Source organism: Lemur catta, chromosome 6, assembly GCF_020740605.2.
Source record: "Lemur catta isolate mLemCat1 chromosome 6, mLemCat1.pri, whole genome shotgun sequence".
Lineage (NCBI taxonomy): Eukaryota > Metazoa > Chordata > Mammalia > Primates > Lemuridae > Lemur > Lemur catta.
In genome coordinates this window covers 86,963,262-86,975,437 of record NC_059133.1, presented here as the reverse complement: position 1 = coordinate 86,975,437, position 12,176 = coordinate 86,963,262, and the positions used below count along the sequence as shown (strand labels likewise).

The 12,176-nt window shown below is 42.0% G+C and overlaps 1 protein-coding gene across 1 annotated transcript in view; it reads right to left on the bottom strand.

Annotated features, from left to right (window-relative positions):
• GRIN2B (glutamate ionotropic receptor NMDA type subunit 2B) overlaps window positions 1–12,176 on the bottom strand; it is a 401,817-nt gene that overhangs the window by 183,625 nt on the left and 206,016 nt on the right. The window contains exon 3 of the mRNA XM_045554290.1: window positions 1,582–2,180. Coding sequence (XP_045410246.1) covers window positions 1,582–2,180 — 599 coding nt within the window. The remainder of the gene's footprint in view (window positions 1–1,581; window positions 2,181–12,176) is intronic.

Here is a 12,176-nt window from a genome sequence, read left to right as displayed (position 1 = left end):
AGTTGAAGCTACAAATCTGGGGCTCAAGGAAAAGGGTCTGGCCAGAGATGTCAGTTTGGGGATAGTACAGACATTAATTGTATCCTTGGCAATGGATGAGAATAGAAGAGGGTCTAGGACAGAACCCTGAGAAATACCAACATTTAAGGGATGTATAAAGAAACAGGAGTCTGCTAAGGAGCCCAAGATGGAACTACCAGAGAGGCAGAAGGAAAATCAAGACCATCTGTACCCAACAGGGGTAATATCTAGGGATGAGGGAAAGGGTAGAAAGTTCAAGGTGGGAGAATATTAGGACTGGATCACAAATACAGCTACTTTAAAGCTGGTTTGCATTTCAACCCTGAATTAGGAGATTAGTCTAGAGACTGCAGTCCAGCTGCCTTCCAGAAGTGACTCACTTTCAACCTTCACTAAATGTATTTTAACATTCCCAGAGTACATTTTCTAATATTTTATTTCTTAAGCTGGATGGTGGTAACATAAGTATGTATTAAGTTTTTCTGAATACATTTCTGTATATCTGATAGGATTCAAAATCAACTTAAAATGGGTGGCCAAAACATTGTTGAGTGAAAGAAAGGTTATCGAACAGCAAGTACAGTCACATATTCGTATGTGTAAAATTATAGATTTATACCCACATAGATATATGCACACAGATGTCAAGAAGGATGTTTAATTATTTCAATGATGATTATCTTTGGGTTAATTGAGTTTAAGGTCATTTTTGTCTTCTCTTTTGTGTTCTTCTATTTTGTTTGAATTTTTACAATGTGCTTACATAGCAGTTTTATACAAATAACAAAACCACAAAAATACAGCATAGAATCTTCTACCCTACAGTCACCAAATACCCTTAGGAGGCTGCACTGCCATCATGGCCGGGTTACATGAGGTGAGGTCTTGCTAAACAAACCAGACTAAGAACAACCATAAACACTTCCTCTGTGGGAGCATTCTCACTCTTGAAGGGAGGGAGAGGGAAAGCAAAGGAGACAAAAATCAAGCCTGTTCCTATAAGGGAAGAATACTCTTCATATGCCTGCAGACCCATGTAACCTACTCTCCATTCCTTCTACATACAGCAACATTCCAAAGGAAACTGGACTGGTCCTTCCTTATTTCTAAGCCTACTGCTTCTTTCCTAGTGATTAAGTGGTCCTTCGGGATCAGAGAGGCCTGGATTCAACTGCAAATTGACCACTCACTTGCAGCATGACTTTGGCTGATTTATGCCCCCAAGCCTGTTCTCTTGTATTGTAAAACAAACAATTTTCAGAGCCTGCCAAATAGAGTTGTTTTGAGGATGAAATGAAGTCAAACACATAGAGTAACATCTAGCACATAGTAAGTGCTCAGTAAGTCAGAATAGTTTTCTATTTCTTAGAAAGAGCACACAGTGTAGCAAGGTTTGGATCCAAAACACTGCTCCAGTCATGACCAATGGCCACCCCTGAGGCCAGCCTCAACCTGCTGCCAACTTGAACTGCTTTGCCCACAGTTTCTCAACCTCCAACTCCAGCCTTTGGAGATCTCCTCTGATCTCCACCATCAGTGTGCCCTTTGCTCCACACTCACCTATTCAGCATATTGGACTGGTAGATTCTCTTCTCATGGGTATTGTAACAACTGCTTTTGGGCTCAGGGATGAAACTGTGTTCAGACAGCATGTCGGAAGCAGCTGTGGTGATTATGGCGATTCCATCTCTCACTCTGGCAGGGAGGCCATAGTCCCACTCGTCATAGGATACAGAGATGAGCCCAGTGGGGAACTCCGAGGGCACTGTGTCTGTATCCCCTGCCACCAGACTGGGCACAATCCACGTGTAGCCATAGCCAGTCAGCCCTACTGAGTTAGCCACTTCGAAGATGTAGGTGGCTTCTTCCTTAGTACAGTAAAGAAGAATGATGGGGCTTTGGAGTTTCTTGAGCTGATTCTGGATCTTAGAATCTCCATCATCCAGGGACATGTCTAGTAGGAGGACTTCCTCCAGCTCCCAGCCCACGAAGCTATTCTCGATGGTGCTGCGGATCTTGTTTACAAAGTCCTGGTAGCCAGGGAAGTAGGTGGTGACAATAGAAAAGATGTACCAGTCGTATTCTTCCATGATGTTGAGCATTACGGAAGCTTGCTGTTCAATTGATGGACCAAACTGGAAGAACATGGAGGATTCATCCTAGAATAGTAAAAGTGCAAAAAAAAAAAAAAAAAAAAAAAAAAAGAGAGAGAGAGAGAAAGAGAGAAAAGAAATCAAACCAAAGATGGTAATGGAGATTTTGAACCAACTGGATACAAAGCTTTGTGTTAATTATTTTTTCATATAATGCCTTTAATATTTTTTACTTTCAATAAAATACTTTTTAAATATTTGAATTGCAGACATTTGTAATATCTTTCTTCCTAAAACTATCTCCCAGACTTTGTAAAAAATCAACATAGGTCTATACTTCCCTTGTCTAAAATCCTTGGTGTCACGGCCAGTGCCTACGGCAGCTCCCCAAAATTAAATATGTTAATATTCCTATAGCAAAACACATAAAGAATCACATAAAGTGGAATAAAGACTTTCAATGGACTCATGTCAGTTCATATCAAGTATTGCTGTCAATGAGTTACACAAACACATACACACATGTTCATACAGACAGACACACTTTCCATTTTTTGAGGATTTTGGATTTCTTGATTGTGGATGTGTATCACTAAGTCACAGAGTGAATAATCCAAAATGTTCCCAATCTACACTTAAACCCACCTCTGGAGGTAGTATAGTCTCACTGGCCCAGAAAGTGGATGGTACTCATGTACGGATTTGAGGGAGATGCCCAGGTAGTGCAATACATACCGACTGGATCAGTATATAGTCTGTAAACAAATACCTATTAAATTAATGGCACATTTAGTTTGCTCTCCAGCTTCCGCTCTGATATTAAGATACGCAGGTTGGAGGAAAGCTCAAACAGCATATCTAAGCTACAAGTTAAAATGACTGGTATTCAACCAACTCATATATGATTAGGCTTTATTTTAGAGCAACATATAGAAAATGGCTCTTTCTCTTGCCTACGGAAGACCACAGGGTCTGAACTGTCTGTTACACACATGCCTCTGTCAATCCTGAACATCTTCTGTTTTCTCCTTCCTTTCCAGGGAGTAGCCATTTTAAATTTCTCCCATTTTAAGCTATATTTCACCTGCTGTTCTGAGATGTCGAGCCCTGCATTTTATCTCTACCCTATAGCTGGAAGAATCTGAAATCGCAAAATGAACACCCTCTCAGCCTTGTGCTTCTCTCAGTCCATTTTCCCCTGATTTCCTCCTGGGTAATGGTACCTCTTCTCTTGGTCTGTGCCCCCTATCTTCCATCCCATGGTTCATCTCCATTTTATAACAAATCAGGCTAACAAAATTGTGTCTTTCTCCAAGGGTCAGTTCTCTCTTATCCCCCAACAAGAGCTTTACAGTACAGTTACAAGAGACCTGGGCTTTTAAACAAAATTATAGAGTGATTTCTTAGCTCAGGAACATATTGTTGTACAGCTGAGAAATTGCTGAGTATTTTCTGGGCACCCACTATTGAAAAAAATACAGGTTGGGAAATAATCCAGCTGGTGTCCAAAAATCCTGACTCGGCAATGAGAGCTGCCAGCCCTTCAGCTCTGCCAGAGCTACGTTTGCTTCCCATGGCTTCAACTCCCCCCTTCCCCACAGGCTATAGAGAAGGAAAGAGTGGGTGCTTGGTCATTTGGGAGGGATTCTTCCAGCCTAGGGTGAAATGGTGCTTATCGTGGCTCCCTTCTCTGGCCTTAAACATACTATTGAAAAGAAGCATCATAGAATCATGGAATTCAGAAAAGTCGGGAGGGTGAGGCACCAAGAATGGGTAGGTAAGAGAAAGGGAATTAATTCAGAATAGAATAATTATACCAGGTGTGTCCATTCTAAACCCTGGCCAGCCCCTGTTCCTAGACTTCTCCCATAACACATGTAGTACTCTTCAGGCAAAGCCGACCTTGTCCTTAGGTTATAAGACACAGTGGCACTGTGGTCTGAATGTTTATGTCACCTCAAATTCATATGTTGAAATCGTAATGCCCAAGGTGATGATGGTGTCAGGAGATGGGGCCTTTGGGGAGGTGATTGGATCATGAGGGTGGAGCCCTCATGAATGGGATTAATGCCCTTAAAAGAGAGGCCCCCAAGAGCTGCCTTGTCCCTTCTCCCAGGTGAGGACTCAGGAAGAAGGTCCCCCCAGAGAGTGGGCCCTCATTGGACACCAGATCTGCTGGTACCTTGATCTTAGACTTCTCAGCCTCCAGACCTGTGAGAAATAAATTTCTGTTGTTTATAAGCTTCCTAGCTTATATTATTTTATTATAGCAGCCTGAATGGACTAAGACAAGTGTGAATCCGGGACAACAGAACTTAATTATATCAAGACTTGTCAGGCGTCTACAGAGAACCCCAACAGGAGCGGAAGACCAGTGACAGAGCAACTCACCTAGAACAGCTAGCACTTTAAAGAAACATCCGCTTGTTTTTCTTGTTACACTTCCAGCTAAAGGGAATTTTCAGGATTCCCAAATGAGAAATATTATCACATGAGCTTCCGCAAGCCCAGTGGTTATAGCAAAGTGAAAACACTTTCAAATACACCTTAAGATGTACAGGCTTGGGATGAAAGAGATCCCGATTGCAAACAAAGTCAATCCACTTATTCTGTGATAAATGAACAGACCAGATCTTGTCACAGAAGGTTCTTGAATACATGCAAAGTTCCACGTATGGTGAAACCACAGCTGGCTGAAATCCATAGCAAGCTCACAAGAGAGCTTTGAGAGAAAACCCATGGGGGTCCATGGTAAATGAGCTCATGTTAATGAGATTGAATTTAAAGGAAAATAGTCTATTAAATACCCATCTTACCTTCCTCTCTTTTGGACTTCTCTTAATACTCTCCCACAATTATAAATGGCTTATAAAGATACTGCCAGCAATAACATGAAGGGAGCCCACTAATGGTGAAAGTAAGAGAAAAATTAATATGGCTCCATTCTACCCCTACCACATCCTTATCTTACCTCTAATTTCCTTGTCCTCCACAATCTCACCCATCTTCTAACTCCTCTGGCCCCATCAATGCCCAGCTCAACCATTTTATTTTGCCAATCCTTCATTAAATAAGGATGCCTTATGTGACCATGTTATCTGGCACCAAAAAGAAGTTAACGAAGCCAAACAGAAATCAAAAAACAGAGTTACAACTTGAGCCAATGTTTCCCGGCATAATGAGTAGTCCAGTATTATTAATTTAGTTGACACATCACTTTGGTGTACAGTGATCAAGAATGGAACAGCTCTTTTTCAACAAAGCTTTGAGCTAACTATAAGTTGCAAACAGTGACAGGCTTTGCAAATTATGGCCATAGCCACAAATCAAAGGGCAATCTTCATGTGTGCATGGAGTGGAAAGGACTGGTGGCCACGTATCTATCTTTGCAGGCACCCAGCATACACTGTGATTACCACAAGTGATGGAGGATGAAGGACGGAGATATAATTCTGTTTGCAGCTCACTATGCTTCCCCACTTACATTTCTATCTCCTAATGCCATTACAAAATGTTGACCGACAGGAGTCCTTGGAGCAGTCTCCTCCACTAGAGAAGATTCCCAAATTTATGGCATGGATGTACTTCTGCAACTTGTCTTGCAAGCATCTTTAATGCATCCCTGTATAAAGGGCCACCTTAGCTGAGATGAGCAGTTAGCACAAGGCAGGCAGAATTATAAATTAGACTCCAACAGTCTGGAATGTTTATGTTGAGTTTATCACTCAGACGTTCATGGTGTTTATTTGCTAACAAGAAGAAACAAAAAGTACTTTTTCATCTTATTATCTGTCTCAGAAAATAATTGCCTAAAGAATTAGCAGTAAATGAAATTCCTCTTCTGCGTCATCTAGATCCCCTACTGATCCACTTCAGAAATATTAAATGTCCCAGCTGCCGACAGTTCCCCGGGCAACAGGCTTCTGCTCAGCCCCCCTTTGGGGACTGCCTCACCGGAATAGAGCTGCTCGCCCAGAGTCATGCTCCCTTCCTGGGTAAATGGTGCTGAATGGCTGGTTGTCAAGGGTATAAAGACTCAATCTTCTTGCCCTGACTCTGAACACCTCTGAAGGGTCAGGCTAGTTCGAGAATTCCCCAGAGGGTTGGCTGGAGCTTCCATTAAAACTGCATCACACCCGCACCTCTTCTTCTGCCCAGTCCTGCCTGATCTTTCCTTCCCTTTCATGGTGCTGATCTCAAGAGCACATCCTAATAAACCTCCTATACAGTGACTTCAGGCTCAGAGTCTATTTCCCAGGGAAACTGACTCTACCCATTTCCCCTTTTTCAACATAGAAAAGAGACGGCTTAAAAGACAACATATGTATTTTCAAATACTGAATGGCACACAGTAGAAAGACAGTTTTGGCTCATCAGCTACAGAGGAGAGAACTGGAAATAATGCATAGAAATATTAAAAGGCATTATTTGGCTCAATATAAGAAATAAATGTACAACAATTATAGCTTTTTTAAATGGAATGGGCTTCATACGGTAGTGAGCTCTTGGTTGCTGTAAGTATTCACACGGGAGCTAGATGATTAGCAGATAAAGGGTTTCTCCCCAGTACACGATCTGGAAAACTTCATGCTCTTCCTTGAGACCTAGTTCAAATGTCAGGTCTTTCATGTATGTCATCTTTTCTAACTTCCCCTGGTCAGGTTAGTTCTAGCTCCACTGTACTTTTACAACATTTAGCACATGCTTTTATCATAATGCTTACCACACAGTATACATACAGCTTTGCCTTCTCCCAGTAAAAATGTGTGTTTCTCAAAAACAGAAACTGTGCCTTGTTCATTTCTAGATCCCTTGGTGGCACATGAAAAATTTTCCTAATGCTCATTGTATTAATATTATAAAGAAGTTTCCTTTACTTGGTGGGAAATTAGGTGTCATGACCTTGATGGTCTTATCTAGTTCCAAATTTCTAAGCTGATGGTACCTATCTGCCACATGGAAACATGGTATGCCTGAAAAGCTATATACTCGCTGCACTTTTATGAAATGTGAGGGAATCCCTGTTGTAACCACACAGAGTGGCAGAAAATGCTACTGATCACTTATTTACTCTCCTTTGCAGCAAACTCCTTGAAAGCATCATCTATACTCGTTTCCTCCAATTCCCCTTCTCCCATTCTCATAATCCGACTCCAAACAGACGTTCAACCCCACTGCTTCATGGACACTCCTCTTGTAAGAAGCAGTGGTGGCCCTGATATTGCCGGTGCCTACATCAATTTGCAGTCATCCTTACCCTCTCACAGCACTTGACGTCCTTTGCCCAGTCACTGCAACAGCCTGCTCAATGGTCCCCTGCCTCTTACGCCCAACAAAGAAGCAGGATGAGCCTTTTGAAATTTAAATCATAAGATGTTATTCTCTGCCCCAAACCCTCAATGACTTCCCAATGCACTAAAAAGAAACAGCCAATGCCCTCGATTTGGACACCCCATCAATCATCAACCCCAGGTCCTCATACTGCTCCGTGCGCTCTGGCTCCTCTTGAACACACTCGCGAATTCCTGCTCCAGACCTTGGCTCTAGCTACCTCCTCTGCCTGAAACTCTCTTCCTCCAGCTAGCCAGACATCCACAGGGTTAACACATGCACCTCTCCCAAGTCTTTGCTCAAATCTTACCTTCTCAACAAAGCCCTCTCAAGCCTGACCATGCAATGGAATGCTGACGCCTGTCCTCCCATGTCATGGGCTCATCTGATTCCCTTATCTTCCTCCACTTTTTATTTTTGCCATAGCATTTATCACCATCTGCTGACTACATGATTACATATTTGATATATTTATTATGAACATACTGCCTCTTCCCAGCTAAATGTGAACACCAGGAGGGCAGGGATAGGAATTTGTTTGTTCACTGCTGTAACCCAGCACCTAGAATGCGGCGTGGCCCACGGTGGGCTCTCGGTAAATATTCGCTGAATTTTTTAAAAATGGGGTAATTGATGCTGCAATCAGATAAGTCTCAAATCTAGCTTATCTTTGTTGGCTCTCCAATTGCCATTATATTTTTCTAGCATCTTAAAGTCTTTCACATTAATCAGATCTTAGTACTTTACAACATCATAGGGATCGTGATCCCGTTAGGACATTAGTGTGGTTTCAGATTAAATAAATCTGATTTTCCTCCTAGTCCCTTTCCTATGATATGAATAAAGAAAATCCTCCTTCTGCTCTTCTAAATCCAGTTCTTGAGCAGGATCTGTGTCTGATAAAAGGCTAGAACTCTTAGGCTTTCACCGAAGACTCTCTCCTCTACCAGCAGGTTAGGAGGGCACGTGTAGAAAGGGTAAGAGGTCAGGGTCACCAGGCTGCCCTGAGAAGTCCTGGGTGTTCCTTCTTCACTCCTTCCACCTTTAGCGCAGAGCTGAAGCAGAATGTAGGAGACAAGATCTCTTTCTTCTTCCTCAATAAGGAGAAAGGTTTTTCTCTCCTCATCCAATCCCAAGAGATCATCTCCTTTGATGACTAGACATTCTGATACCACATCCTCATCTTTTTCAGGTGACTAAGGCTGGAGTTGGAGTTGGCTCCTTGGGACGGGTTTGAATAGTGCCAGACTTTTGTGAGCAATGCCTTGCAAGAGAGAGAAAACGTCTGATGTTCTCCAGCCTCACCATTAATCAGAAATATCACGAACGAAACACACAATGGGAGCGTACTGATGGAGAATCAGGATCTTTTCTGCCTGTTAAATGCCAGACCTATTCTTTTCCTTAAACCCTTGCACAGAAAGGAGAACACTCTGGGTTTTCAAAAGCCCATGAACAGAAATTGAAGCAGATGGGGCTAGTTTAAGAACCACTCTGGATAACTAAACAGCACCCACAGAAGCCAGCATTCTTTTCATTATTTGTTCCTGCAGAAGATCATTGTGCTTTCTCCTTGAGTTTTGCCCCATTTTCCTCCCCTACTGAGTCTCTCCTTTGCATGAACTTTAATCACCAAATTTAAGCCACAGCTGGGAAACAAACTAAAGGTATTCACTTTGAGAATGTCTGCAAGGTTCTTCATATTCTCAGTCTCAGAGACGATTTTTTAGCAAGAGGAAAGCTTATTACATGTGACAGAAAGGGCAACAGGAGGGAAAGAATGAAAAGGCAGACTCCCTCCCACTAGGGTACCCACATGAATTACAGAATTACAGTCGGGGAGCAAAGGGCCTGCAGAACACTAAGAGCACTTCTAGAATGTGTCTGTGCGCCTCTGTAAAGTACCAGGACTGCCAAAATCGTAACAAGCCTATTTCATTTCATCTTAAATTAAAATTCCTTGCTATGGCTTGCTCCATTATGCAAATCAAAACAGCTCTCAGATGGATTGACTTGTATTTTTATTAAGAGGTTCTTTTCTATAAAAGAGCAAGCTGACAAGTTCAGCAACAATCAAGCTCTGTGACTGAATAAATGTACTTTTAAATAAACGCAAGAGAAGAAAACAGAGAAATAGGAAAGGCTGGAAAAAATGAAATGGATAGAAAAAAATTGTATAAATATTAAACTGACAGTATTAATTAGGTAGTAGGGTTGTCAATATTGGACTAAATTTATTTAGACAAATTTATAAGATCAAATGTGTTCAACACCAATAGAGATCTGGGCATTTATAGAATAAAAAGAGAGGCATCATAAAACTAAACCTAATAACCAAAGGGAAGACAGATCACTTCTTCTTAGGTATGAAATACTAAATCCAAAATTGCCATATGCCATGAAAATCTTTCCATTTAACTTAAGCCGAAAGGGTAGAGTCGACACAAGAACTGTGATTATTATTAAAGAGCAGGGTTGAGCACAAGCCAGTGACGGTACTTGACGTACTAGCAGCATTTTTCAGAGTAAAGATGTTGACATTTGTCTCAAATAAATTAACATTTCCATCTCTTCAAATGCACTTGATCAGAACATCACGTTCATATACCAAGGGGAGCAGAGAAGGGGGCAGATGCCCTAAAGAGCGGAAGGATAGAAATGGCATTTTATATTTGATTAAGCTATGAGTGCCAGTATGTTGCCAAAAATAACCCCAGTGCTGGTTCTAGACACAGTGCTTATGTTTATACACGTGGGTCTCTTCAAGGGATCCCTGGAAAACAACGAGCTCTTTGCCCTTCAGTTGCAGGTCCATGTGGAGGGGAAGACTAAGCACGGCTGAATTTAAAATTTGGATCAGTTGTGTTCGTTTGGCAGCAGATTAACAAGTTCTTGTCTCCAATGGCTAAATCCAGAAAGAAGTTTAGTGAGAAAGTTTTTTTTTTTCATCAAGCATCCAGTGATGTGTTTTCCTAGGTCTCTAGATTGGAAAACTGATCGTTACTTCCTCACATACAGCAAAGGACGGCTGTTCACAATCAAAGCAGCTTTGAATTTATTCACATCTCCCAAACCAATTTGGTCCTCTGTCTAAAAGAGGCAATGCATTTTGAAGGGCTCCAGAAATGAAAATAAAATTGCATACAGGCAGATTAAAAAAAAAAGAAAAAGTCTTCAACAACTTGTCAGCACTTGCCTATCTCAGCCTCATTCAACTGCAGGACTTTGAACGTGAGCCATCAAGCTCTGCTCCTGATCTTTAGACCAGGACTGGCCAAGTGCCGTCCTCACCAACACCATCTTCTAAAGCTGGCTGGGCTGCTCCAAGCCCAGTATCTGAGCCTGTCTGGGTGCAGCCCTGGCCACCCAGATGGACCCTTCCTTTCTATGTGCCTCCTTCCAAAGCATTAAATTCTTCTTCATGTCCTGATTTTTATTCCAGTCTCCACTGCTTGCGAAACCCTACTCAGAACCTCCAAGAACTTTGCACAGTCCCTGAGAAACTGCCTACACCCTTGACGCTGGCCCCTCTCCCTATATTTGCAGGTTCCAGCTGAGGTCTGATACCACCTTCCCTTTCCTATACTATACGGTGAGATGATGAGTGCATTATTAGTGCCAACACATTTCTGTTGCATTTTTCACTACTGTATCAAATTCCTGAATATTCATACCAGTCTGAATCACACTAAGAAGTTTATTTGGTCTTAAATAGGGTACTCAGAGCTTGCTGGCCTCCACCCTGAGGCAGGCAATCCCATGCCAAGGTTAAGTACAATCTTTTTCAGCTCTCTGATTCTCCCTGGACCCATTCATTATTCAAATCCTAGTTTGCCTGGCCTGTAATGGAATGAAAGTGGTGTCCAGTATTTGATTGGTTGCACTCAAGTTTGATATTTTTTTAATGTTCTCTTTTTCCAGAATTATTCAACTCCTGCTTTACTATGGCACCTTATTGCTACCGGCAATTAGCACTAAAAATGGACCTCTAAGAGTTCAGAGTTCCTAATTGCTCACACTTCATTTTCTCTCCCTCTAGCTCTGGACATATGAAGCCCCACTAAGAGTACAACACCATCTACTAGAACACATGCCTAGCCCCTAACCTGATGTAGGGGAGAACCACACTCAAACTATTTTTCTAACTATACAATTTTGTCTGTAGTCCTAGAAAACAGCCTATCAATTTCTCTATCCATACAAACAAGGAGTAGTTGGTTTAAAAGATACAGAATGCTACAGATCCAACTCCCAACACAGTCAAGGGTCACTCTCTCTGACCCAGTCTGGCCTCTCTGAGGTACCAATACTAACCTTACCAGCATCCCTGGAACACATCTTGTCCCTGCTGTCATCAGCACTGCACCCCAGCCTGAGACTTCTTCCTCTTTGCCTTCCTTTTCCCACGGTCCTAATTCTCTAATTCCACATATGAAGACCCCATTGAAATGTCCTACACTCTTAGTGCAGCCATTGTTTCCATTCTTCCCTTTGGGGCCTTGAGTAGCTGACATGCTGTCAGTATCTCAACTTGACTCTGGGAGACTGGCCCAGCAGGGAAGGGCAGCAGCAATCACTTGAGGGAGGTACAAAAGCTGGCAGAGATAAGAATAAATCTTTCCCAGAAATAAGAACTTGACAAGTAAAAGAATGGCCCATGTACTCATGCTTATTTTTAAATTTATTTACTTGTTTGTTTTCAAACCACCTTCAGTGGTCTCCAGCATTTCT